The sequence below is a fragment of the Cyprinodon tularosa genome, unplaced genomic scaffold, assembly GCF_016077235.1.
Source record: "Cyprinodon tularosa strain WSP-4 unplaced genomic scaffold, ASM1607723v1 ctg316, whole genome shotgun sequence".
Taxonomy (NCBI): domain Eukaryota; kingdom Metazoa; phylum Chordata; class Actinopteri; order Cyprinodontiformes; family Cyprinodontidae; genus Cyprinodon; species Cyprinodon tularosa.
In genome coordinates this window covers 610,381-637,097 of record NW_024039026.1, presented here as the reverse complement: position 1 = coordinate 637,097, position 26,717 = coordinate 610,381, and the positions used below count along the sequence as shown (strand labels likewise).

The following is a 26,717-nucleotide window of genomic DNA, read 5'->3' as shown; positions in this document are numbered from 1 at the left end:
CAACCCACGGTAAATGTGTACACCATGAGGAGGGGTGGTTGGCACAGACGCAACGAAGTGCGTTTTCCAGTTCCTGGTTCAGTCTCTCACATTGCCCATTGGTCTGGGGATGAAACCCTGAAGTGAGGCGGGGTTTGGCTCCCAAGATAGAGCAAAAGTCTCTCCAGACCCGAGAAACAAATTGAGGACCCCGGTCTGAAAGAATTTCCAAGGGGATGCCGTGAAGTTTGAAAACATGGGAAAACAAGAGGCGAGCAGTGGCAGCAGCAGATGGAAGCTTGCTAAGAGGGATTAAGTGGCAGGCTTTGGAAAACCTGTCGATGATTGTCAGTATAGCCGTCTTATTTTTAGAGACAGGAAGGCCAGTGACAAAATCTAGGGCAATATGCAACCAAGGCCGGCTAGGGACAGAGAGAGGTTGCAGGAGACCAGCTGGAGGGCGGTGAAGGTTCTTTCCACGAGCACATGTGGAGCAGGCTGAGACAAACTCCAACACATCTTTGTTGAGAGAAGGCCACCAGAAATAGCGGCGGAGCAAACCAATAGTACGGCTTGTCCCTGGGTGGCAGGAGAACCGTGAAGAATGTGCCCATTGAATGGCCTGTGAACGGGTCTTAGCCGGAACATAAAGGCGGTTGGGAGGTCCCCCCCCTGGATCGGGATCGGCCTTCGAGGCTGCTTCAATGGCCTTCTCCAAGTTCCAGGAAAGCCCCCCAACCACACAGGATGGCGGAAGGATCGGCTCAGGGGTTTTGGAGATGTCATCAGAGGCAAACTGTCTGGACAAGGCATCCGGCTTAATGTTACGGGAGCCAGGACGATAAGTGATGTTTAGATTAAATCTAGAGAAGAACAAGGTCCAGCGGGATTGCCGGGAGTTCAGTCTCTTGGCATTTTGGAGGTAGGACAGATTTTTATGGTCAGTCCAAACCACCACTGGGAGTTCTGAGCCCTCGAGCCAGTGCCTCCACTCTTCCAGTGAGAGCTTGATGGCTAGGAGCTCTCTGTCCCCAATGTTATAATTTCTCTCAGAAGGAGAGAACCTCTTTGAAAAGAAGGCACATGGGTGGAGCTTACTGTCTGCTGGGGACCGCTGGGAGAGTACAGCCCCAACACCGGTATCTGACGCATCCACCTCCATGATGAATTGAGCCGTGGGATCAGGATGGATGAGGATGGGAGCCTTTGAGAATAGGGTCTTCAGCTCGGAGAAGGCCTTCTGAGCTTCAGGGGTCCAGATGAAAGGTCTTTTGGTGGATGTTAAGGCAGAGAGAGGAGCGGCAATGACACTGAAGTTTCTTATGAACCTCCTGTAGAAGTTGGCAAACCCAAGAAACTGCTGGAGCTGTTTCCTGGTCTCTGGGGTTGGCCAGTCCAACACTGCCTTGATCTTGGCTGGGTCCGTCTTCACCTGTCCACCCTCAAAAACAAAACCAAGGAAAGTGATTGAAGAAACATGAAATTCGCACTTTTCAGCTTTGACATACAGGCGATTTTCTAGCAGACGGTGGAGCACCTTTCTTACGTGGACCTTATGTTCCTCCAGATCTCTGGAAAAGATCAGGATATCGTCAATGTAAACAAAAACAAAGACATTTAGAAAGTCTCTCAGAACATCGTTTATGAGAGCCTGAAAAACTGCTGGGGCATTAGAAAGGCCAAAAGGCATGACCAGATATTCGAAGTGACCAATGTGAGTCTTGAAAGCAGTTTTCCACTCATCCCCCTCCAGAATACGAACCAGGTGGTAGGCGTTTCGGAGGTCGAGCTTGGAGAAAACGGTGGCCTGGCTGACGGGTTCAAAAGCAGCTGATATGAGCGGAAGAGAGTATTTGTTCTTGATCGTGATCTTATTTAGGTCCCGATAATCTATACATGGGTGGAGGGTTTTGTCCTTCTTCTCGACAAAGAAGAAACCGGCCCCAACTGGAGAAGAGGAGGGGCGGATGATACCTGCTTCGAGAGAACTGTTTATATAGTTCTCCATGGCCTGACGTTCAGGTCTAGACAAGTTGTATAATCGGCCAGAGGGAAGTGGGGCGCCTGGAAGAAGATTGATGGGACAATCATAGGGCCGATGAGGAGGCAAGGAGAGGGCTAAATCCTTACTGAAGACGCGTTGTAAATCGTGATAATCAGGTGGAACCTTAGAGAGGTCTGCTAGAGGTTGCTGAGGATTGGACATGGAGCTCTGAGGGGGGAGAGCTGAGCGGAGGCAGCAATTAGAGCACTCAGGGCTCCAGGACTCAATGCGGGAAAGAGACCAGTTAATTTGGGGGTTGTGTTTAATTAACCAGGGGTAGCCCAAAACCACTGGGGAGTTCTTGGTGGGAAAAACTAGAAATGATATTTGTTCGTTATGGTTGCCTAGAGACACAAACTGAAGGGGGACAGTCTGATGAGTAATGGTCTTGAGAGCGCTACCATCTAAGGCAGACACAAAAATTGGAGTAGGGAGTCTTTGAACTGGAATCTTGTATTGGTGAACAAGATCCGGGCTTATAAGATTCTGTTCAGAACCACAATCCACCAGGGAGAGCACAGGGAGGTTTTTACGATCAAAGCAGATGGACGAATGAATAGTTAGGCGGAGGTTGTCTTGAATCGTGGTTTTGCCCGTCAGCACCCCCAGATTTACTGACGGGCAAAGGCTTTTGGGCGAACCGGACAGGCGGAAATCAAATGACCAGGGTGACCACAATACAGACAACAGCCAGATGACAACCGCCGTTGGCGTTCCTCAGGTGAGAGCCGAGCTCTACCGATCTGCATGGGTTCGGGAGACGGGGGGCGAGGCTGAGGCTGAGGGTCAGGCGTCATAGCATAGGCATGGTGTGAAGTTGCTACATTTCGCTGACGGTTTCTTTCTCTGAGCCTATTGTCAATCCGGATGGTGAGATTAATTAACTGGTCCAGGGTTTCTGGTTCCTCTCGGCAGGCCAATTCATCTTTTAGCCTTTCACTGAGAGAATGTTGGAACGCCCCCTTGAGGGCTGTCTCGTTCCAACCGGATTCTGCGGCAAGAGTACGAAATTCAATTGCCAATTCTGCTGCTGACTTGTTTCCTTGTTTTAGAGTCCACAATCTTTTTGCTGCTTCTTCCTCTCCAACATGTAAGCAAAATGTCTGTTTAAATAAGTCCAGAAATTCTCCAAAGGTGTACTCATAAATGTTTGAATCATCAATAATTGCTTCAGCCCACCTTAAAGCCTTGTCTCTGAGCAAGCCAATGACGTAAGAGATCCTGCTGGCGTCATCCGGAAATGACTGCGGGGACCGCCCGAACACTAGGGAGCACTGTAGCAAGAATCCCTTGCTTTTGTTCAGGTTGCCGGCGAATGGCTCAGGAGTGGGCAAAACAACGTCTCTGGAGATGGGAGACCTGGAAGAGGCAGCAGAACCAGCAGATAGGTTAAGTCTAGGAGGAGGAGGAGGAGACGGCAACTTGGAGCTAAGTTCCTGTACTTGGAGTGACAGCTGGCTAAGAGTCTGCATGATTGAGGTTTGTTGTTGAGCTATTGTTGAGATAGCCGAATCATGACGGCCAAGGAGAACTCCTTGTTCGGATAAAGCGGTTCGTAGTTGTGCTGCAGAGTCATGCTGGCCAGTCGGTTCTGACATGATTCAAAAGTTGACTCTGGCGCAGACACAATGCGAGTTGTGGAGCAGTTAGATTGTTTATTGAAAAGTTTTACAGAATAGAGTTCAGCCTGGCGTGATGGTTCGGATAACAGCGGCTTCTTCAGGAAAGTTCTTGGAGAGCGGTGCAGCTGGAGGGGAGGTCGGAAGAGCCCACTGGAATTGAGTCTTAGACAGAGATGGGGGGCTTCGACTTGAGAGCTCCAGAGGGTGGACAGGCAGGTGAGCAGTCGAGGGAAGGATCCAGGAGGACTGAGAGGAGGACCGGCTTGGAAACAGCAAGGCTTCTAGGAGAGAGAAGGAGGACACGGAGGTAAGCTTAAGTCAAAACTATCGGTTCAGTCTTAGGAGAGCTAGCAGGTAGGTTACCACTGTGTGTAACTTTAACCGACTGGCGTCCGTCCCAGGGAATCCACTCCTCTAAATACTGCTCCCTGATTGCGTCCAATTGGAACCAGCTGGAGGCTCGTCAGGACTGGAGTCTAAGGAGGAAAAGGTAAGAAAAAACCCTAACGCAGCTCAGCACACAATCCAGTGAGCCCAACAAAATCGATTTTAATTGTAGGAAATATGGAGGTTATCTGGTAAAAAAAAAATATATATATATATATTCTTTCAGTGACAAGAATCTGCTAATAAAGTTTTTTTTTATAATTTAAATTATATCAGTATTACCTCAATCCCCATGGCTTAGAACCTCGTCTTTCTTTCACAGCCACTCTGAAAATCCCAGTAATAGACGCAGGTGCTGCATTTTAATCAGGTGCTTCCAAACAGGTTTGCAGGCCTTAACATTTGCCATAAAAAACATATGCCATAAAAAAAATAAAAAAAAATTAAATAGCACATAAGTTTCAATGCCTTTTTTTTTCTTAAAAGATCCAACCCTGTAAATGCTACTTGTCTCTTCGCCTCCAATATTTGTTTGTGCTCTCTGAATCTTTTTCTTCCTCTCCAGAGGGAAAATGCTGACTTACTCCATTAATTCCTTGTTACACTTTGCACACCGGTTAGATATATATGCTGTTTTGTTGGCTGTTACCAATGACCTCCAGTTATTTGGTATTGTTATGATAATACATTCCTTATGTTGCTAACATAAATAATAATAAATTTAAAAAAAAAAAAAAATATATATATATATATATATATATATATATATATAAAACAACTTATCATTTTTCGTATAACCTGTAACAATACCGATCATAAATGGAACAAAAGTTATGAAGTTTACCTGAATTTAATGAAGCCTTTGTTATTTAATTCATTTAAATGGTTGTGTTTTTATAACACAGAGCTCAAATCAGAGCACTTATGAATTCCTCTGATAGAATTTCTTTTAATTCTTTAGGGAATTCCCCAAAGTTTATGTCTGTATCTTTTGTAGGCAACAGAGCATCACACAACAGAAAACAAATGTAGAAATTGCAATCTATGCTCTTAATGTTTAGTTAAATGAGATTGTGTCCTGGTAAAAGAAGCAAAGTCACCTACCGAGCAATAGTCTGAAATATATAGTACTGCTATGCCTTCCATGTTTCCTTTTCCCTGGGATTATAGGCCATTCAGCTTTATGTGCTGCAAATCTTTATTGCCTCCCGTCAACATGATTTCATTGAGTGTGCAGCTAAAATTACAGGCCTGACATTTCACAGGAAATCATGGCAGCCTGTAATCCTGAGATGACACTATGTTTTTCCATGTAGTAATGGCTGTTAACATAGCTATAAAGTGCATGCTGCATAATGGCTCCTCAGTGTTTAAGGCGGTGAGTTTGGACCACAACCATGGTGGCAGGGCGTGACAGCTGTGCAGCCCCAAACTGTGCTGAGGAATCAACAGGGAGAGAAGGAAGTGAATCTAACAGGATGCAACACTGAATATCTTGTTTGGATTCTTGCTCTATGTTTGTGTCAGTGTCCCTGTAATAACATTTTGTGTGCAGCTGTGCTCAGCACATTTCCAGCTGTAGAAATTGTGTTTTCCTCATTTTATTGAGTCATATGTTTCAGCTAATTAGAGTCAGACTGGTATGAAATGTCATCTGTATGTGCTTTGTTCGCCAATGCTGGTAAAGAAGAGGAGTAAGGTGGGATCTTAAAGAAAGTTTGGATTGTGATTAATTACAGTCTCCCAACTAAAGAGATTTTTAAGACTTAAACATTATGTAATATATTGCTCTTTACCTCCTCTCCTTTATGCAGCAGCACCACAGTTTACCGTAACTCCACAGGACCAGTCGGTCTTGGAGGGACATACCGTCGATTTCCCCTGTGAGGCGAGCGGCTACCCAGCACCTCTTATTATTTGGACTCGGGGTGGAAGTCCTCTGACCTCGGATCGCCGCCAAGTCATCCTGGCGTCCGGTACGCTCCGCATCACTCGGGTGGCCGCACACGACGAGGGCCAGTATGAGTGTGAAGCAGTGAGCTCGGTGGGGACGGTGCGCACCACTGTACAGCTCAGCATTGAGCAGAGAGGTGAGGAAATACAGAAGGGCCAAAAATGTGTATTATTTTCATAAATGATCACATAAACACATAAACAATGTTAAAGACTTGCTTCAACACTAGGCATTAACCACAGGAGTTACCTCATAGAACATTGATACCCAAATTAAATCCAGTGGCTGCCTTGGAACAACTGTGGGGTCCTAAGGTATAGTGGAGGATTTCTGCAATTTTTTTTAAAACACCTGCCCTCTCAACTTTAAGAAAAAAAATCTACATGAAAACCCTGTGTCTTCTCCCTAGAGAGAATGCCTATTAAACATGTGTGAGAGCATGCAACACCACATTTCTCCTCGAGGAGGTGTGGGGACGCAATGATAAGACAGTCGCTCAGATGGACCTGATCTCACTCATATTTAGATATAAAAAGTTTCTGGTACATAAAAAAAAAAAAATCATGACATGCTTATATGTGTGTGTGTGCTGCAGTGGAAATTGTGACATGTTTGCGGGGTAAATTAGGATCTGTAGCCACTGTATAACTACTAATGATGCAAAATAAATAAACTTGTCTGTCCTGGAAAGTTTCAATATAGAGGTTGATAACTGTCAAACGGGATAGATGGACCCAGTATTTAAGGTGAGATAGCCAATAGGAGAGTTTAAAATGTTTATTAAAACAAAATAGAACAGAAACTGGCTGCCTTGGATCTCTGGACCTGCAGCGATTGTGGGGAAAAGGGGCCGGGGCACCGCCCAATCACTGACAGTCTCTGGAGGAAGAAACACAGGTAAGTGACCATGATCATCTGACAGGAGATGATTATCGGAGTGAGTCACTTACCTGGTTTAACAGTTTAGTCCATTCTCTGCGTGGAAGGCAGGATCCATCCGATGGAGCGCCGAATGGGATCCAACCCAGAGCTGTCCAGGGTGTCCCCGATTAGAGCAGCAACCAAAGAGAGCAGTCAGGAGACCAATCCAGGTCAGAACCAGACAGTTCTGAGATCCAGGAGTCCTCAGCTTGACAAAGGGGTCAGATCCACACAGGAATCGATAGAAACGGGGTTCTAGGAATCCACAGAGCTTTCAGGCAGAGTCAGATGGGTACAGAAGCGCGCCCACACAGACACACACAGAAGCAGACATGCAGGGTCAGATGCAGATGGGCAGACTCAGTGGTAGAGGGAAGCAGAGATGAGACGTGGTACCAGGATTTCAGCAGGACTTTAAACTGGTCTCCTCCTAGGAGCCAGGGTTATGGGAATAAAACTGACCCTCTCCGCATTCCGTGCCGAAACCCTGAGGGCTCAGCGGAGAAAAGTCGCGACACGACCAGAGGACAAGACAAACACTAAAACCCTTTCCCTCAACTGGCCGCTGGGAACCAGGGCATGAACCATAGAATTAACTAAACAGACAAACTAACGGGCATAAACAAACAGCCAACAAGCATCAAACAAGGATCTGGCCGAATAGCTGGAACTGAGCCCAATTTAAAGGAGAAACAGCAGGTTGTTAAGATCTGTAATAATTAGAAAACCGGGCAGAGTCAGGCAGGTGAGTGAAATGAACAATTAAGGTGAGCTATCAGGGCAGATCATGACAATAACTTTTAATAGCAGTCATGTGAAATGGATTTGTCCAAATAGCATGCCAAACTTTACCTTTCGAGTAGAAAGTTCGCAACCGAGGCATCAGTGGGGACCATAACCTGTGATTTCAGAGTACGCCATCACATGAAAGAATCTCCCAAAAACACTCTGGTCTTGTCTCTCTTTTCTGAGGCCTTTTTCATCTTCTCATACACTTTGTAGACACTTTTCTCTTACGACCCTCGGCCATTTTCAAAGAACCGTGGTGAGAAAGGGGAGCTTCAATGACTGTCTGAAACTGTAACTCACCACATAAAAGTGCACATGCACAGAAAAACATAGCTGACTGGGGACCGTCACGTAGGACGGCTTTACGTAAACATACTTAAAATAGGAGGACCTCTTATTGAGATGATCGACCAGGAAAAATAAAATCCTCCACAATACCTTTAAGAAAACAGACCTTAACAAATAACGTTGGTTGTATAAAACATAACCCTGTTGTTATTTCGATTTTGAAATGTTTGTTCACTCAGCTAAAAGTTTGGCTCTTGAGTCTAGAAAGTGTGAGAACCATTGTAACAGAGCATCACTCTGGTTCTAAGGTGATTAATGTTTCACAGGCTGCTTATGAAAGAAAGAAAAGCAGCCACTCAAGTGTAACACAAAACAACCCTCTTTTCTTCCCTGCAAAATGCTCTATAGACAGACAGACTTTTATGTTGGTCTGTGATGGATTAATCATTAACATGCCTGTGTGTGTATGTTTTAACCTATTTAGTAACGCCTGTTTTCACAAATGCTCCAAGGGACCTGACAGTGGAGGCTGGTCAGGATGTGCAGATTCCCTGCAGTGCTCGAGGCCAGCCGCAGCCAGTCCTCACCTGGAACAAGGTGAGGATCATTCGTTATATTTTATTGGTGTTTCAATAGATTTTAGAGAGTTAGGTAATGACTTTATATTTGTGCCATTAGTGGAGAGTTGCTGCCCCATCCTTTATCTGACAATAAGGAAACTATTTTATATGCTTTGTGCACCATTGCATAATTATGTCCAGTATTTTGATTAGGTGGGGGACGGCAGAAGAATAGCCCACTCAGGGTGTTTTAGATCCCTGATCTGCCCACATTCCATGTCTTTTTAGGATGGCGTACAGATAACAGAGAGCGGAAAGTTCCACATCAGTCCAGAAGGTTACCTGGAGGTGAAGGATGTTGGGACTGCAGATGCTGGACGCTATGAATGCGTCGCCCGTAACCCCATCGGCTATCAAGCTGCTAGAATGGTGCTTTCAGTCAGAGGTAAAAAAAACAAAACATTTTGTCGCTGCATTTATTATTGAGCAAACATGATTGGAGTCTTATCCTGCCATGTTGTACATAAATATCAGACGAACATCGGCTAAGATATTATAAAAAGTCTTTATATGAAACATGGGGCATAGATAATTTTGTATACTAAATCTAGAAATTCTATAAGCAATAGAAAAGGGCAGTGCTGTTGAATATTTAAAGTCATAGGGAAATCATATTTAAATTTCTAATCACCTAAATGCGGCCAATCATATATCAATGGTCATCTGTCAATCAAATTTTTTCAGTCATAGCATCTTGATTCATATGTCGCAGCTTATATATGCAACGGTTGAAATAAGAAATAGGAATCATTTCCTCTCCCATTGAGTTCCGTCCCAGTGATGGACGTCTGTGCTTTAGCAGGCATAGAGCTAACAGAACTCGCAGCGTTGTGAGGCAAGGGCTCAAACGTGTACGGCTGTAAGCCTTCTACACCAAACCCAGATAATTTAATCTCCATGAAATTAATTGAATTAGCCATGTGGAATAATATACAGTCTATTGAAATAACATTATTCTAAAACATTAATGGCTCATTAAGATTCATCTTTGCTTGACTCCTATACTTTATTTTAAGAAAAGGTTTATAACTAAAGCCTATAGAGTCCAAAATCATTATTACTTGTGTGAACATCGCCTGGTCTGACTTGATAATATAGCTGCTCAATTGTCCACCTATGGAAAGATCCAGGTATAGAAAATATCTTCCACTCGTAATTTATATTTCTTACTGTCAACTGTTGCATCAAAGAAATTGGAAATCGCATAAAACATCTCTGGATGTATTGATGGCTAGCTTGCTTTCCTGCCCTGGAAGTTTGTTACCAAAAACATGTATCCTCCAGACCAGCAAACCAACAAAAACTCTCAAAAATAAAGGTACCTCACACCTGCTGATGCTTGATATTTTAGTAACCAATTCATCAGCGACCTAAATGTTATAACCACTCTTATGTCCTGTGGAAGCATTAAAACCCATATTTTTATTATTTTCTCACCAACAGTCTGCATTTTGATTTAGTTTTTTGAATAATTATGCTCGATTTTATGAAACATCTCTTTGGGTTTCTTAAGTTTAATTTTGTAGTTGTGAGATAAACCTCATGTTAATGATCTTTAAGATTCATATAAAGTCAATCAGAGTTTACTGATTACTGCTGACCTGTTAGATCCCTGTCGGCTACTTTGTGTGTGTGTGTTTTTTGTGCTGTGATGTATGAGGTCAGACCAAAGCTGCAGCTTCGTGAGCACATCCATAGAGCAATGCTCAGTTTGTAGCACAGAAGCATGACAGTATCAGGAATGAACCTGAGATTGTTGATCTCATTTATTCCTTTATGTATTTATGAAAGAAAATCAGAAGAGAGTGAATGATTTTGTTTTTTTTTCTACTTTTGGCCAGTGTTCCCTTTAAAATTCCACATTGATCTGTTTGTCTTTTTCTGTCAGTGCCGGCAATCAGCCGAGAGGGAGACACCTTTGTGAGCACCTCCATAGAGCAGGCCATCCGGAATGTTGACAGTGCTATTAACTCAACACGGAGACGTCTTTTTGATGGGTAGGACATGAGATACTCACACAGCAAATGCAAAAATTGCAAATACAAGGCTATTCAGATCCACTAGTGTAAGAGCTCTGGCTACGTATGTTGGGTCGCCGTCCTGCTTCAAGGTGAGCTCAGCTCAGCTTTGTTCAGCTTCATCGTTACTGCTGAAGAAAAGATCTCTGATGGCATTATGCTACCACCACCAGATAAGGATGGCGTGTTCAGGATAACATGCAGCATCAGTTTTTTTTTACCCAAAGTTTAATTTTCGTCTGAACTGACTTAAACAGAGTCTTTTCCCATGTTCGTATGTTCCCTGCATGGCTTCTGGAAAAACAGCAATTTGGAGGGTTTAAAACTTTATACATTTTCAGAGATTCTGTGAAAAATGTCCAGGACGTCCCACGTCGTTCAAAGTTACACATACCAGCAGAGCTTAAAAATTCTTCTAATAAATACTCCCAACAATTTATTCCTGTAATCATCACAATCAAACATATTTTAGGTGCATAAAAAAGCTACTCCTTCTTAGATCAATGAGTTTTTCTCTGATGTGAGGCTCATACAAAGAATCTCAGGATGATTTACCAACTCCAGATGTTAGAGCACTGTTCCACTGGCTCAGACGTTGCTGTTATTGGGAAATAAATATCTCTTTAGATGTGTTTTTAACAAGGAGGATAGTTAAGAGAGTGAGCTAAAACATCTTGCACCTCAACATGTATTTTTTTTCCTATGGAAATATATTTTAATAACTAAAAAGTTGGAAGTATACTAAGACCTGTTTTTTTTTTCCTAACAGATTTAAAGAAATATAACTTGCAAATGAATGCCCTGGTGCATGAATCATCTCACCAAACCGTTAGCCAAAGTTGTTAAAAGTTGTGTTAAGAAAATGTGGCAAATGTTATCAGATCCACAAGCTTCATATGTCGTCATGGTTACATGTGAGGAGTGATGCATCAAATTTCTCAGCAAAACAAAATACTTAAATACAGCTGCAGAAAGAAGGATCTTTTAAAGATAAAATACAGACATATGATTCATATGATAGCCCCACTTATGCAGTTAACTTTTTTTTTATATCCGATAAAGACAAAAACACACATAGAGTTTGGGCGTAGTTACTGCAAGCTAAAATTGCTTTTGGAGTTTAGCACTACAGTTTGCTAAATTCATGTTAGCCTTTCACTTTGATACCGGAAAACTGACCAATTTAAACAAAACAAAAAATATGAATCTTGTTTCCCACTTTAGAGATTACATTTTCAAAAAAATAGTTTTCAGCTCATTAAGTATGAAAGTACCCCATCCAGGTGTCTTGTTATGGTACACATCTTAATTTCTACATTTGTCATGTTTCTTTGTCCTACTTGTATTTGTTTTGGTTCATGCATGACTGAAGTTCACATTCATATCAAAAGGTGATGACTTTTGAATCGATGTCTGCATCTATGAGGGATGGATATGACTCAAATTTGCCTTTAAGAAAGTTTCCATCCTGTTGAATGATGTGGTTAGCAGTTGTGCTTTTCTTGGCGCGTGCCCACGTACGTGCACGCCTGCCCTCTCACACAAACACTCACTCATATGTAAAGGAAACAAATCCACATCCATACAAACAGCCCTGTCATTGCTGCTGATGTGATGGGGGGGATTTCCAGCTTTGTTTAATGACAATCACAGGATAGGATACAGCTTTCTGCTTTGCTGTGGGTTATTCAGTCATTTGGAAACGAAGTGAAATCCCAGTGGGAATGCATGAGAAGGAAAGATGTGATGGCGTTTCTTAGGCTGACTCAGCAACATGTACTCTGGAGGACTGATATATATACACGACAGACCCTGATCTTTCAGTAACAGGCTTCATCTGTGCAGCCAATATTATGCAGAGCATTGTTATAAGAAAAAGGGGAAAATATGTTGCCTTAAACCCATATTATGAATATAAATTTAAGATACACTTTTTTGATAAGTACACTGTTTACAATTCAGTGCAGAATAGTACCTTCAGAAGTCAACAAAGAAGTAAATAGAGCCCACCTGTATGTTCTTAGTTCAAGCTGAAACACAGCTGTTCTGTGAACTACCTAAAAGAAAACAGCTACGATGTCTGGGATAAGTCTTCAAGAGATGCAGGGATCCATGAAGCAGGCGGAAGGATTTGTTGACAGAAAAGCGGATAGCCATACACTTCACTAATCTGGTCTTTGTGTACAAAGAGACAAGAAGTAAGCCATGATTGAAAGGCTACCATAATGACTCCCATTTTCAGTTTGCCACAAGCCATGTAAGGACACAGCAAATATGTGGAAGTAAGTGCTCTGATTGGATGAAAGTATATTAACTTTTTGGTCCAAATGCATATGCTAAACCATCCTCATGAGGACACATGGTGGTGGCAGCAATGTGCTAAGGGATCATTTTAATAAGGACAACTTAGGGAAGCTGATTGGTGTTGATGGGATGATAGATTGACTTAAAAAGCTTGAAATAGGAATTTATAATAATGTAAAGTGTTAAGTTTGTATTAATGATGTTGCCACATGCATTCAGCTGAATGTGATTTTCTTGCTATAGTTTCTATACTAGGGCTCGACTTGTTAGCAAAGGATAATAAGGGGGATAATAATCAACTAATCTGCAACCCATGAAATCGGACAGGCTGCAAATTTGATATGATTGTTAAATGCTTTAAAATAAGAATGTGTTCTTACTATTGACCTATTGAAGGTTTGTGGTTTACCAGAGCACCAGTAAGCCTGCATTTTTGTTTTATTTATTTTTCCACCATAAGCTGCCTGGTAAACATAGGAAATAAATCAGCAGAGGTGAATAGAAGCAACAGCCTGGATTCTGCTGCAGAAATTCATTAAATAGATTTTATCAAAGGGGTTACGTTCAGTAAAGTATCTCTCATCTTCATACTTTTCTTTCTGTTTTTATTTGCTTCACAGGAGAAACAGCTTAGAATAAGCTATGTCTATCTGTCAGTTCTTAAAAGTCTAAGGAGCAGATATATATTTTTAAATTCTTGTTTTTTGTTTTTTTTTGTGTGCTAATACCAGCTTGTTCTCTCTCCTGATTTTCCCACCATCCTCCCGCCCCTCTATGCCCCTCATCTCTCCAGTCAGCCTCGTAATCCAGGAGAGTTGCTCGCTCTTTTTCGATATCCACGTGATCCCTACACAGTTGAGCAGGCACGTGCCGGGGAGATCTTCGAGCAGACTCTCCTGCTCATTCAAAACCATGTCAACCAGGGTCTCATGGTCGACACCAATGGCACCGGTAAGGCTGCTGTTTTGCTTCTATATGCCAGACTGAGGTTTAAAAGTGTGTTTACATGTTCAACATGTTTTACAAAGCTTTTGCTAAATGTTTATACAGTCTGAATTAGGTCTAAAACAAATAATCTGATTAATCTTAATTCATTGATTATTGAAATAATCGTCAACAATTTAGTAATCGTACTAATCGTTAACTGGAGTATAGAGGCTCTAAAACATGCCTTTAGCTGACAGAGCAATCTACTTAGAGCCATAATTATATCAGAATTGTAAAAAAAATATCGTAACATTTTGCATTTAATATAAAAAAAATGGGTTCTTCTGTTAAAATGCTCTATCTAGAACTCCTCAAGTGGAAAAGTTTTTGTTTCACCTGATTTATTTCGTAATAAACCTTTGGCTATCCAATTATTAATTGAAAGAATAATCAACAGATTAAGCGATTTGCAAAGTTGGTTGCACAGCTAGTCTGAACATTATTAGATTTTCTTAAATCTCAATCTTAGATTTGTTTTTATTAGCGTTTTATATAAAAGATTGGATAGTACTTTTTTTTATTTTATTTTAACCATCAATTATAGTTCCTCCTCTTTTGGTTGTATAAAAACTTGGAGCATCTTCAAGACTTGCCAGACAACATGTCTTTCTACTTTCATCTATTATAGAAGACTAGGAAATACATGTGTGCTGTAATTTTTCTGTATTCAGTTTTCTAATGAAGCAACGTGTGTCTGCAATTAGCTGTGCTAGATTTTTTTTAAGGGTGTAAGATTAAATCGGGCTGAGAAGAAACAGATCCTGGACAATGTTTTATTACTGAAAAAACTGTTTAAATGCATGTATCACACAGAGAACCGTAACTGTGGAGCAGTTGACAAGGAGCCTGTTATTAACGGATTTATTGGACCCAACGACATGCAGCTTAACATTTAACTATAATCACTGCAGAGCACTGGACAAAGTTTAACACAATCTGTGTTACAACATTTAATTAGTCCCATGTGTGCTGGAAGAGTTGGGTGGAGCAGGGCGGGACTGAATGTTTACGCCATAAACATTCAATCTTTTTCTGCTCTGCTCTTGTTAGCATGGAGGAAAACTGAGGCAGGATTGTGGGTTGGGGTGTCTGGGAACATAAAGCACCTCTGCTAATGGGGGTTAAATATTACAGCACAAGGTGAAGGATGAACTGCAGTGAAAACACAGCATGTGTCACTTTATGGTTTTGGGGGCGTGCATTATATTTCTTGACTAAGTTGTTTTCTCAGAGAGGTATAAAGTAAATGGTACACAAGGGAAAAGGTAATAATATGTGATCATCTTGTTTAAAATACTTAAAATTAAACATAACTCTAGACAAAGCTGAAACAAAGGAACCTGTTTCCTCTACTTAGACTTCATCTTCAGAGGTCAGCAGCTCAGTTGCACAGTTAACATAGGAAAGCGCATACAAGAAAGTGTGGAAAATAAGCCACGCAAGTACTATTTTATACTGACGTAAACTCACATTGAACTCATTGAAATCCACCCGTCCATCCATAGCATTCTAAAACAGATGACTCTAAAACTTGTTATAGAAAAAGTATAAAATGATGATAGATGATGTTCTCTGTATATCACCTTGAGATGATAATAGATTTTTCAATTAACAGATATTTTTAATAATTTTCTGTCACTTAAATACTGAATATTTTAAACTAGGGATGTCCCAAAACAACTTTCTTCATGTATTGCAGCTTTTGTTACTGATCATTATTGATCTGATATTATATATGAGCACAAATCTATTACACCATTATGAGTTGTTTTTTTTACCACTGTCTCCATCAGCTTGCTTATACAGGAAATTTTAGATAGAAGTTGATATATACCAATATTCTTTTTTTTTTACTAATATTAGACTAATTTCCAGTATCAATATCAGATTGGGACATCCCTGTTTTAAACCTTATGCCCCAAACTTACATTTCATTGCATATTTAGGCCTTTTTGTTGTTTTTGCTGTTACACAGAGAAAACTAAACCTCTGCTCGATAGAATCCCTCTTATCTAGATAGAAAAAACAAAATGACCAAGAAAATGTTATGCAAGAAAATGTTTATTTTGCAATCTTTAGCTGTGTAGCCTCCTTTCAAGCCTCCTTTGTTTTTCCAGCATTTCGCTACAACGATCTGGTGTCTCCCCGCTTTCTGGACATGATTGCTAATCTCTCGGGTTGCACAGCCCACCGGCGCAAGAACAACTGCTCAGACATTTGCTTCCACCAAAAGTATCGTAGCCATGATGGGACCTGCAACAACCTACAGCACCCCATGTGGGGCGCCTCTCACACTGCGTTTGAGCGCCTCCTGAAGCCAGTCTATGACAACGGCTTCAACGTGCCAAGAGGCACCAATGATAGGGTCCACAACGGATACAGGTTGCCTCTTCCAAGGCTTGTGTCGACCACAATGATTGGAACGGAGACCATAACTCCTGACGACCGCTACACTCATATGCTAATGCAGTGGGGTCAGTTCTTGGACCACGACTTGGACTCCACAGTGGTGGCTCTGAGTCAAGGTCGGTTTTCTGATGGCCAACAATGTGCTCAGGTCTGCACAAACGACCCCCCGTGCTTTCCAATCCAGTTCCCACCCAATGACCAGCGGCAGCTACGAAGTGGCGCCCGTTGCATGTTCTTTGTACGTTCCAGCCCTGTGTGCGGCAGCGGGATGACGTCTCTGCTCATGAACAGCGTTTATCCGAGAGAGCAGATCAACCAGATCACCTCCTACATTGATGCTTCCAACGTTTACGGTAGTTCACGACATGAATCAGAGCAGATCCGTGACACTGCCAGCCACAGGGGGCTTCTTCGTCAGGGCATCATACAACGAACGGGGAAAGCTCTTCTTCCATTTGCCACTGGACCGCCCACAGAGTGCATGAGGGATGAAAACGAGAGTCCAATCCCTTGCTTTTTGGCTGGAGACCACCGTGCCAACGAGCAGCTTGGGTTGACGGCCATGCACACTGTGTGGTTTAGGGAGCACAACCGCATCGCAACAGAACTGCTAAGACTGAATCCCCACTGGGATGGGGACACCATCTACCACGAGACCAGGAAGATAGTGGGCGCTCAGATGCAGCACATCACCTATAGCCATTGGTTACCAAAGGTAGCTAGTTTTTTGCTGACTCATACACATATTTCAAACACACTAAAAAGTTGATGATGAGAAAATGTGTTTTCCCCTTCAGATTCTTGGAGAAGCAGGAATGAGGATTTTAGGGCCATACACCGGTTATGACCCCAACATTAACGCTGGAATCTTCAATGGGTTCGCCACTGCAGCTTTCCGCTTTGGACATACCCTCATCAACCCAATACTATACAGGCTAAATGAGCACTTTGAGCCTATCCCCCAGGGTCACATCTCCCTGCATCGGGCCTTCTTTTCCCCTTTCCGCATCGTAAATGAGGGAGGCATTGACCCACTCCTCCGTGGACTCTTTGGGGTTGCTGGCAAAATGCGTGTTTCCACTCAGCTGCTGAACACTGACCTGACCGAAAAGTTATTCTCCATGGCCCACGCTGTAGCCCTGGATCTGGCTGCCATGAATGTTCAGAGAGGAAGGGATCACGGCATACCACCATACAATGACTACAGGACCTTTTGTAACTTCACCTCAGCTCAGACGTTTGATGACTTGAGAAATGAGATCAGAAACCCAGAGGTCAGAGAGAAACTACGAAGGTAACTGCCTCCTAGTAACACTCTGTTTAATGTTTAGATAATTTCTTTAATAAATTATGTAAAGTTTGGAATTTTGATTAATATCAAAAGTCAGGGCATTTGCTCTTTTTCACATTGCAAAAACAACTTATGAACCTTTTTCAGTTCAGTTTATTTATATAGGACCAATTCACAACACATGTCATCTCAAGGCACTGTACAGAGAAAGTACAGGCAAATTAGTTAGGAAAAGCAGTTGATTGCATCCAGTCATTGACTTACAGAATGAGCCTGCAGCAACTATTTTTGCTTGCATTTTGTCCTTGACTCTTCAGCAATCCCTCACACCGAGTATGCAGTGGATAAGGGAACTCCCTTTTAACAAGAAGAAACCTCCATCAGGCTCAGTGCGTGCGCCCTTCTGCTGAGGCCAGCTGGGGTTTAAGGAGACAGAAGCAGACATACAGAAAGAAGCAGATATACAAAAGCTAACTGTTAAGTAGCTCCACAGGTGGCCCCGTCCAGGAAACAGACAGCCAGGCAGACAAGCTCCAATGCAATTCTGCTAGTCACTATAAAAATTACAGGACTGCACTGGAAACAGGCCAAGCTCCAGCATCCTTAAAAAGTGGTGTTGGTGGCAGCAGATTGATATTTCAGTACAGGATGGAGTCACAGCCAAACAGGAGTAGATCAGAGGAGGCTTCTATGATGAGAAAAAGCAGAGAGAGCATAAAGGTATGAGTGAAACTTAACAAATACTGCAGAATAGGGGAATATAGATGGAATAAAGCAGATTAAGGAAAAGTGGTCCCTATGTCATCCAACAGCCAAAACATATAGCAGCACAAATACAGAAAATAGCTTTTGGATGAGGTATAACAAAGGTAGATCCCCAATAGGGCAAAAAGAAACTTCTATCCGGACTAGTATTCTCCCTCGTCTGATAAAGCTGTTAACGCTCCACCTCCACCTACCTCTCTACTTACCCAGCGACTAAGCAAACATCAATCTGTTTTTAACTATAAGCTTTACCAAAAAGAAAAGTTTTAAGCATAAGTTTAAAAGTAGACGGGTAGTTTGCCTCACGGACTAAAACTGCTATTTGGTTTCACAGGAGTTTTTACATCTGTTTTATATCTGTGTTCTACTTGTTTAGTAATTAGCGGTTCTAATTGAAAAAAAATATATATTTTTGGGCATGTGCAGCCCATTGTTTTTCATATACTTTAATATCCTTTAATTAATACCGTTCCAATTACAACAGTCATCTTGCTGTCATTTACAGTTAAAACATTTCCAGTTCATATCCAGATGTTTATAGTGAAGTCAGTTATTAAATGTAAACCTGAGGTAAATTTCCTATCACACATTTTTCTACAGCCTAACTTACACTAACTTACAAGTTTCGCTTTCATAACTATATATAACAATGCATTATGTTTTTGCTATTTGAAGATAATTAAAAAATTTGACTTATTTCATTAGAAACATTTTTAATAAAAAATGAGTTAAAATTTATTTAAAATAAGTTTCAGAGCTTTTCCTCTCACTTTAATTCTAAAGTATTGTTAAATCATCCCAGTTATGGAGCAGATCACAGTAAATTAGAGCTATATGTACAGTACTTCTCTTTTTCAACCTAAATCTTTCCTCTATTCATTTTAAACTTTAAAAGACCCCTTAACTTTTAATTAGACGATATAATTATTCATATATAGACCAGAGATCACATAATTGACACATGTAAAAGATAGCTGTCAGTGATAAATAGCTTTTCAGCTAAATAAGATTTCCTTACATTATATTTCCAAATAAAGACAGCTTGATTACAAAGCTTGCACCCTAAACTACCTTTTATTAGTAATTTACTTACAGATGGTGAAGCATGCACCTAAATTTGCTTATAATAGCATATCCTCGTACCAAATTTGCAATTTGCATTTACTGCATTGTTTAATTTTCTAAGTATAAGATTTTTTGTTTCTGAGTAGCAATGATCAAAATTGTACTGATGGTAGAGTATTTTCACTCTTAAAGGCAAGCTGTATTATGTGGTAAGTGTGACTACTATTTGTTGCACTGACTGTTCTCCATGTATGGCAGGCTGTACGGTACGCCTCTTAACATTGACCTGTTCCCGGCCCTGATGGCTGAAGACCTTGTTCCTGGCAGTAGATTGGGTCCCACCCTCATGTGTCTGCTTGCAACACAGTTCAAACGAGTGCGGGATGGAGACAGGTACATTTCTCAGGACATTTTTAAAGTCTATTTCTCAACTTTTTATTTTTTATTCCTTTTACACTATTACAGAAAGTAAACGCAAAGCATTAGACTATATGAGGTTAACTAAAGAACAGGACAGAGACTTTTTTTTTTTTTTCTACCATCTTACTCAAATCCAACGCCTTGTGTTTGGGTCTTGGTTAGGTTCTGGTATGAAAACCCGGGCGTGTTCACTCCTGCACAGCTCACTCAGCTTAAACAAGCCTCCTTAGCTCGGGTTGTGTGTGACAATGGGGGACAACATCACCCGGGTCCAGCGGGATGTGTTCCTAGTGGCTGACCTGCCACATGGCTATGGAAGCTGTGACGATGTTCCTCAGATCGACCTGCGTATGTGGCAGGACTGCTGTGAGGGTAAGACCAGCAAGAGTCACCAGTGTAGAACCTGAACCAGTTAAGTTGGGCTATTTATCAGAACCTAATATACTTTTTTTTTTTTTTTTTTTTTTTTTTTTTTTTTATAGTTTCTTTAAGTAAAAGCTACTCAATCCTGGTAAAATTGGCAGATTTTTTTTCACTTGCAGGAAGATACAGTTATTTATATCTTAGAAATAGTCAATGAGAGCAGAATAGCTTGGGGAAATTTGTTGCAACACCTCAGACCATTGAAATTCTGCAATTTAATATTTTTATTATTAAAATCCAACAGGATGATGCATTCGGCAGAATTTCTTCAGTTTAAGCATTTTCTTTATTTCATTGCATCTAGTCGAAAACTACATTTCACATAACAACTTAGAAGCCGAGATGTCCAAAAATCTAGCTTCAGACCAAAGGGTGAGATTATCAGATTAGATTATTGTAGATTAGATTAGATTATTTTTTAATGTATAAAACAAAGACAAAACAAAAAAACTTCCTATTGAACTTGTTATTTTTGACTCATTGTCATGAACTGGACTTTGTTTGGAGGTAATCTTTGTCTCATTCTAGCTTTTACTGTAAAAGAGAAATAAATTAGAGCCACTGAAAACCTAAACCTTTCTACAGCACTAGCCATTAATTATAGCTTAGTACAGGAAGCAATTTAGAGATATTCTCAGGTATTCTGGCTCAACTCTACTTTACATACCAAGAACCAAAACCGAATATAGAGAAGCAGCTTTTAGTTCTAATGTTCCTATTAAAGCTTGGAAACCCTCAGTAGCTTTAAATTCAAGTTAAAAACATAATTATTTAGATTAGACTTTGCTCTCTAAACACAATTAGTCAAGTTTTTAGTCAAATTTTCAATTTTTTCCCTTTTTCAAATCAATCATTTTATCTTTCTTATATAATCCTCTTATATTAAATATTCGCCTTTATTCTCTTTAAATATTTGTGTTGTATTTTTGCGTTTCTATTGCTTTTGTTTCCCTGTAGAGCATTTGAATTTTTTTCATAAATAAAAATCCCATACCTGAAATTGATTTGCTGTCTTCAGCTTGCTTGTCCTAACATAATTGAACCTGTGTCCCATTAGACTGCAGAACCAAGGGCCAGTTCAATGCCCTGTCTTACCACTTCAGAGGACGAAGATCCGCTGAACACAGCTACAAGGAGGAGAAACCTGCCAATAGCGTCCAGGAGACGAGGTAGCAAATACAAATTTGTCATCTTTGCTCAAAGATCTGAGACAATCTGAGAAAAAAAAAAATCTTTTTGAATTAAACATTTTTATTATGTCTGTATTTGCCTTTGCAGTCCACTGAAAGATGCAAAAAACAGTCTTTCAAATGTAACGTTGAGCAAAACAAGCAGTGAACCTTCGGTCAACGACTTCCAGGAGTTTGTCTCAGACATGCAGAAGACTATCTCAAGCTTACGGAAACAGGTGGGTTTGGTTTCAAACAGAGATTGGGCTAAAATAAGCCTTCATAATGCAGAAAATCCAACAACTACAGCTTTTATGATGCAAAGATTTCTCAGAACATGAAGCTCACCTTGCTGTCTTCATTTGCAATATCTACATATTATGTTGTCCTGTGTTCTTATGTGTCTTACTGTACTGCTGCCTCTTGGCCAGGTCTCTCTCGAAAAAGAGATTTTATTTCAAGGAACTTTCTGGTAAAATAAAGGTTAGATAAAAATAAAACATAGAGGGATGCAGACAGAAAGGTCTAACATAAAACAGCATTAAACCTGCCTGAATTGAAATGGAGTGATACGAGTTGCAAACTTAAACTTATCAAATGTAAGCCTTTATTGGAAACACTTAAACAAGCTTTCTAAGTCTCTCCTTATTATGGATAACTATTTTCCTGCAAAGGTTCAGTTATTATTGGATGTATTTGATTAATGTTGAATTGAACATATAATTTTGCTTTGCATTTAGGCTCTTTTCAAACTTTTAAAACCTTCAAAAGAAATGAAGTCCCTTTAAAGACAGGACTCCCTGTAGCACAGTTGTTTTTACCATGGAGTTATTAGAAGTCATGCAATGATTATGGCTTGTTTGCAAAACAGAATTGGCTATAAAATGTATTGTCTTGACTGAAAAATACAGCTAAGAGGAGACTTAAGTCTTCTTTCAGCACACATTACTGTGGTTTGCTGTTGTTGTTTGCAACACTGCTGTAAATTCATTTAAATTATTTGCGAATAAGATTTTAAAGTGAAAGTAAATGATAGTCTTTAAAGGGGAAAACCTGTTAAACTCTCTTGAGTGTGTTCAATCTGTGATTCTTTCCTGAGAAGAGATAAGTCTAAAGAAACCCTTTAAAAATACTTCATAATGTATATGTATAAGATAACTATGAGAAGCGGCAACAGATGTGGACAGAAATTGTACAGTCATCTTATTCAGACCTGAGACTCCAAACACAGCTAAAGAAGCATTTTATACACACAACCATCAACATCATCACATCATTACATCATACATGTTTGTAAATGAAAATTTATCCATTGCTTCAACCATATAAAAATTTTACACTAATTTCTTAGAAGATTCTCTGACGAAGATTCCCAAATCTTTGTTCTTCAAAATGAAGATGACTTTTTTTTATCCTGACAGAAGAACTGTCCTAATTAGATCAACCACTTAGACATTAAACAGACAGTTATTATTTGGGTTTAACAGACTCATACATCATCAATACAAATAATCCTAACAACGACAATGCATTTATAATTTTCTTCTTTCTGAAATCTACCAAATCTGTCTGTTTTATTTATTTATCTTACCACATATATTTGTCACAGTTACAGTTTGCTTCTTGTATTTTCTTGCAGATTAAAAGACTGGAGGCTCGACTGCACAAGTCCGTCTGCACTGACAGCGAGGGGCGGGAGCGATCAGATGGAGAGCGCTGGCGAAAGGACTCGTGCTCGTCCTGTGAATGCAGAGTGAGTTTACCTTAATGTACATCACCATGCACTTTATATTGATGGTGTTAAAGTGTCTGTGTTTCGCACTGATAAACTTCCAGTGTGTAGTTGACACACTCATAATACTCCTCCCTCTTAAAAACAAAAAACTAATTGCTAGCAAACGCTTTTCTTTAAAGCCATCTTACCAAGCTTACTTAATATTTGCTCTGCACAACTGTTGAATACATAACTTAGCATTTTACGCCACTTTATCTTGAATTTAGATGCTTTTTTACTTTTTTCCCCAAAAATAGTACTATCAAACATTTAGTGTAAAAGCCTTTTTTTAATGCTCATGTTTAGTTTCATATTTAACTCAAATATCTAACAATAGTGTTAAATGAGTTTGTAGTCCTCGTCCCTGATTAAATACGTATACACACAACTGCAATGAATGCAGCTCTTAAGCTCCTGTCACACCTTGAAGATTTAGTCAACCGAATGCCTTACGTACGGAAAATCTGGCAAAAACGCTGGCATATGTTGGAGAAGTTATGGGTAAGTTTTATATAAGTTATGAGCACACTGAAACAGGCTGGCACATGTCGACATACAGGAAGTGCGTTGAGAAATTTTAAGCATGCTCAATATTTCCCGACGTATGCCAGGGTGTGCCATACGTGGGCCATAAGTTGATCGTTGACATGTGTTAAGTGTAAGTTACTCACAAGTTTTGGTGTCTAGCTTATCCAAAACCTATGCGCAACTTATCAAGAACTTATCTCCAACGTATATCAATATATTTTAATTAAAGGTATTATAGTGAAGAAATTGTTTGTTGAAGAGAAGATTTTATATGGATGAAATACATGCTGGAAATTTCTGCGCATCCTCTTCATGATGTGTTTTGGACACCCACAGAAACACCTTCAGTCAGAGGCTCATTTCATCAGGCTGCACCACAGAGCACCACAGGAAGTCATTTCTGCCTGTGGCCATCAAACTGTATAATTAATCTTTCTGACAGTCATGACTTATTATTTCTGTATTTCATTACTTCACTATGTGTAATAACACTGCCATGTGCAATAATTGTAATTTGGTCCTGAGCAGCATTTGTGTATTGTAAATATTGTCTATTATATATACTCAGATCCTTATTTTATTCTGATCCTTTTTTTATTCTTATATCCTACTTGTACTTACAATCTTATTTTTCTCTCTTCTGTAAACGTTTGCACTGGAAGAAAATAATTTCCAGCAAGGGATAAATAAAGTATTTCCGATTCTGATTATAAACAATGCTGTTATAAAGCTGTTTAGCTAGATCTTTTTAATTTATTTATTGCCTTGTTGTTCCCTCTGATGCCTAACCCCAGGACGCCCAGGTGACCTGCTTCGTCGAGACATGTGCCACTCCCGTTTGCAAAGACCCCATCAAGTTAAAAGGTACCTGCTGCCCGGTGTGCTTGGAGCAGGACGATGACAACAAAAGGCAAAGAGCAGAAACTCGCCACATGTAACTTTTCAGGACCCTTCATCAACCTTCCAACCTGACAATCTAGTGTCTGAAAACCACAGATAATCAGAACAATCAAGAGAGAAGATGGGACTGATTCATAGCCACATATGACCTCGACAAACCCAGCAGCCTCTTTGGCTTTTTTTTTTTTGTCTTTTTTAATCAGGGGAGCATTTTCTTTGCTGTTGTTCTTGTGGCTATTTAATTTTTTCCAGTTTGTCCAGGGCCAAGAGCCCAGGGGTCAATTTGAGCCTTTAAGCAATAAGTCATCAGGCACTCCATGGATTTACTTCTGTAGCAGTAAACAGATGATTGGTTTTTCATAAACAGGATGGACAAAAACTGTCCTGGCGCACTGAGGTGCTGTTTGCTCTCGATGAGAAAATAAAGTAACCGGTCGCCTTTGAAAGGCAGGAAAGGGAAGTGGGTGGAAAGGCGGCAGATGTCAAACAAATTTTTCTCAGGTTAGAGATGCCGAAAACTGGTGCTATTTCCCTGTTTCTACTCCGAGTTTCTCTCTAAATACAAACCTTAAAGTATTATCTTTTGTATGCAAAGCCACATATATTCACTTGATATGTCTTGAGTGGATTTTGTTTTTATTCAATGACATTTAATTAATAGTTACCTTTTTATTCCCTGGTGCTTAACTTTTTGTACTTTTACCCGTTTTCTATGTACATGCTTACATTTGAAGATAATGTGAAGCCCTGCAAAAAATGTTTGTAATGTAAAAGAAACATGTCTACTGATACCTGCTTTTTTACATGTGGGATAACACACAGTTTGTCTCTGCAAGGCACTCCTGGGCCTCAAGTAAGGTGGAGCTGGGAGATGCTCCTCTGTGCAGGAAACTGATGCAACTCCAGCAGCACTGTCCTTTTTAACCGCACAGGTCCATCTTAGTAAATTAGAGTGAATTTATTTCATAGGTGGAAAAAATTGTTGTTGAATTTGGTGAATATGGCCTACACCTAATTAAAAACAAATCTGCTTTTTGGAACATTTTAATTCTAGATATGACAAATAAAACAGGTTTTTATATACAGACTTGGAATTGGATTGGGAATCTGTTTCATTAATTAACGCATCAACTGGGACATACAGGCTGTCAAAGTATACAGTACTGTATACTGTAGGAAGTCTGGGTTGATTTTACAGTGGCCCTCCCCTTGTTTATATTAGCGCCTCTTGTATTTTGTCTTCCTCTTATCAACATTTAGTAAAATTTAGTTAAAATAGTCAACCAGTGAATCAATGAGAGGTAATTATTGGTATTATTGGCAGTATAGGCTAACCTAGCAGTAGCCAGATTGATATGTGTAGAACTGAGTTGAGTTCTACGTTATCTATGTAGGATGGCTGCTGTTCGGTCTGTCCGTGAAAAGGAGTAAAGTTTAGTACAATACTTGGAGCTGATTGGGTGACGTGCCAGCTAGTACCCGCCTTCCATAATAGGCTTTAGCCAGTAGTAGCAGCGAAACGTGACGTTTTGTTGGCAGACAAATCAAACTTTTTCAAATTCCTGTCAGAAGAAAAGCACAGGCATCTTTCGCATCTACAAATGCACTAAGTGCTTCTCTTTGCTCCTTTTTTAAATGAGAAATTGTCGCTATTTTAACTAAAATGGAGTCAATTGTAATATTGACAGGTGAGTGCTCCAGCGTAGTTATGTTTGTAATGCCAAATGCACCAAAACCCTGTTGTATTGATGTATTAGCGGATTTGATGTGAGACTGAAAACTCAGATCTCGCGACAATTCAGCTTGCAGCGCAAAGTTAAGTATGGGCAGGTGTCATGTTTAAAATGTCAGGAAAGATCGCCGCACTGATTTTTGACCTTGCTGGAAAAGGAAATGAGCATCTCCATAGAGCTTCTCAGCAGAAGGTGCTCGGAAATGTCCTGATACATAGATGGCTTCATTGACAGCGGACTCCAGATAAATGAATGTGGACAAACTTTAAAATAAGATGCCAAATTTGCGTTAATCCAAAAACTGCACTATGAACCCTTTAGCAATAA

The 26,717-nt window shown here is 40.3% G+C and overlaps 1 protein-coding gene across 1 annotated transcript in view; it reads left to right on the top strand.

Moving 5' to 3' along the window:
• LOC119788397 (peroxidasin) overlaps window positions 1-25,751 on the top strand; it is a 68,863-nt gene extending 43,112 nt beyond the window's left edge. Inside the window, 14 exon segments of the mRNA XM_038292712.1 lie at window positions 5,847-6,122; window positions 8,469-8,581; window positions 8,833-8,989; window positions 10,493-10,601; window positions 13,720-13,877; window positions 16,031-17,037; window positions 17,120-17,616; window positions 19,702-19,836; window positions 20,026-20,113; window positions 20,115-20,235; window positions 21,344-21,455; window positions 21,565-21,694; window positions 23,095-23,208; window positions 24,552-25,751. Coding sequence (XP_038148640.1) covers window positions 5,847-6,122; window positions 8,469-8,581; window positions 8,833-8,989; window positions 10,493-10,601; window positions 13,720-13,877; window positions 16,031-17,037; window positions 17,120-17,616; window positions 19,702-19,836; window positions 20,026-20,113; window positions 20,115-20,235; window positions 21,344-21,455; window positions 21,565-21,694; window positions 23,095-23,208; window positions 24,552-24,695 — 3,161 coding nt within the window. The 3' untranslated portion in view covers window positions 24,696-25,751.
• The last annotated feature ends 966 nt before the right edge of the window (window positions 25,752-26,717 follow it).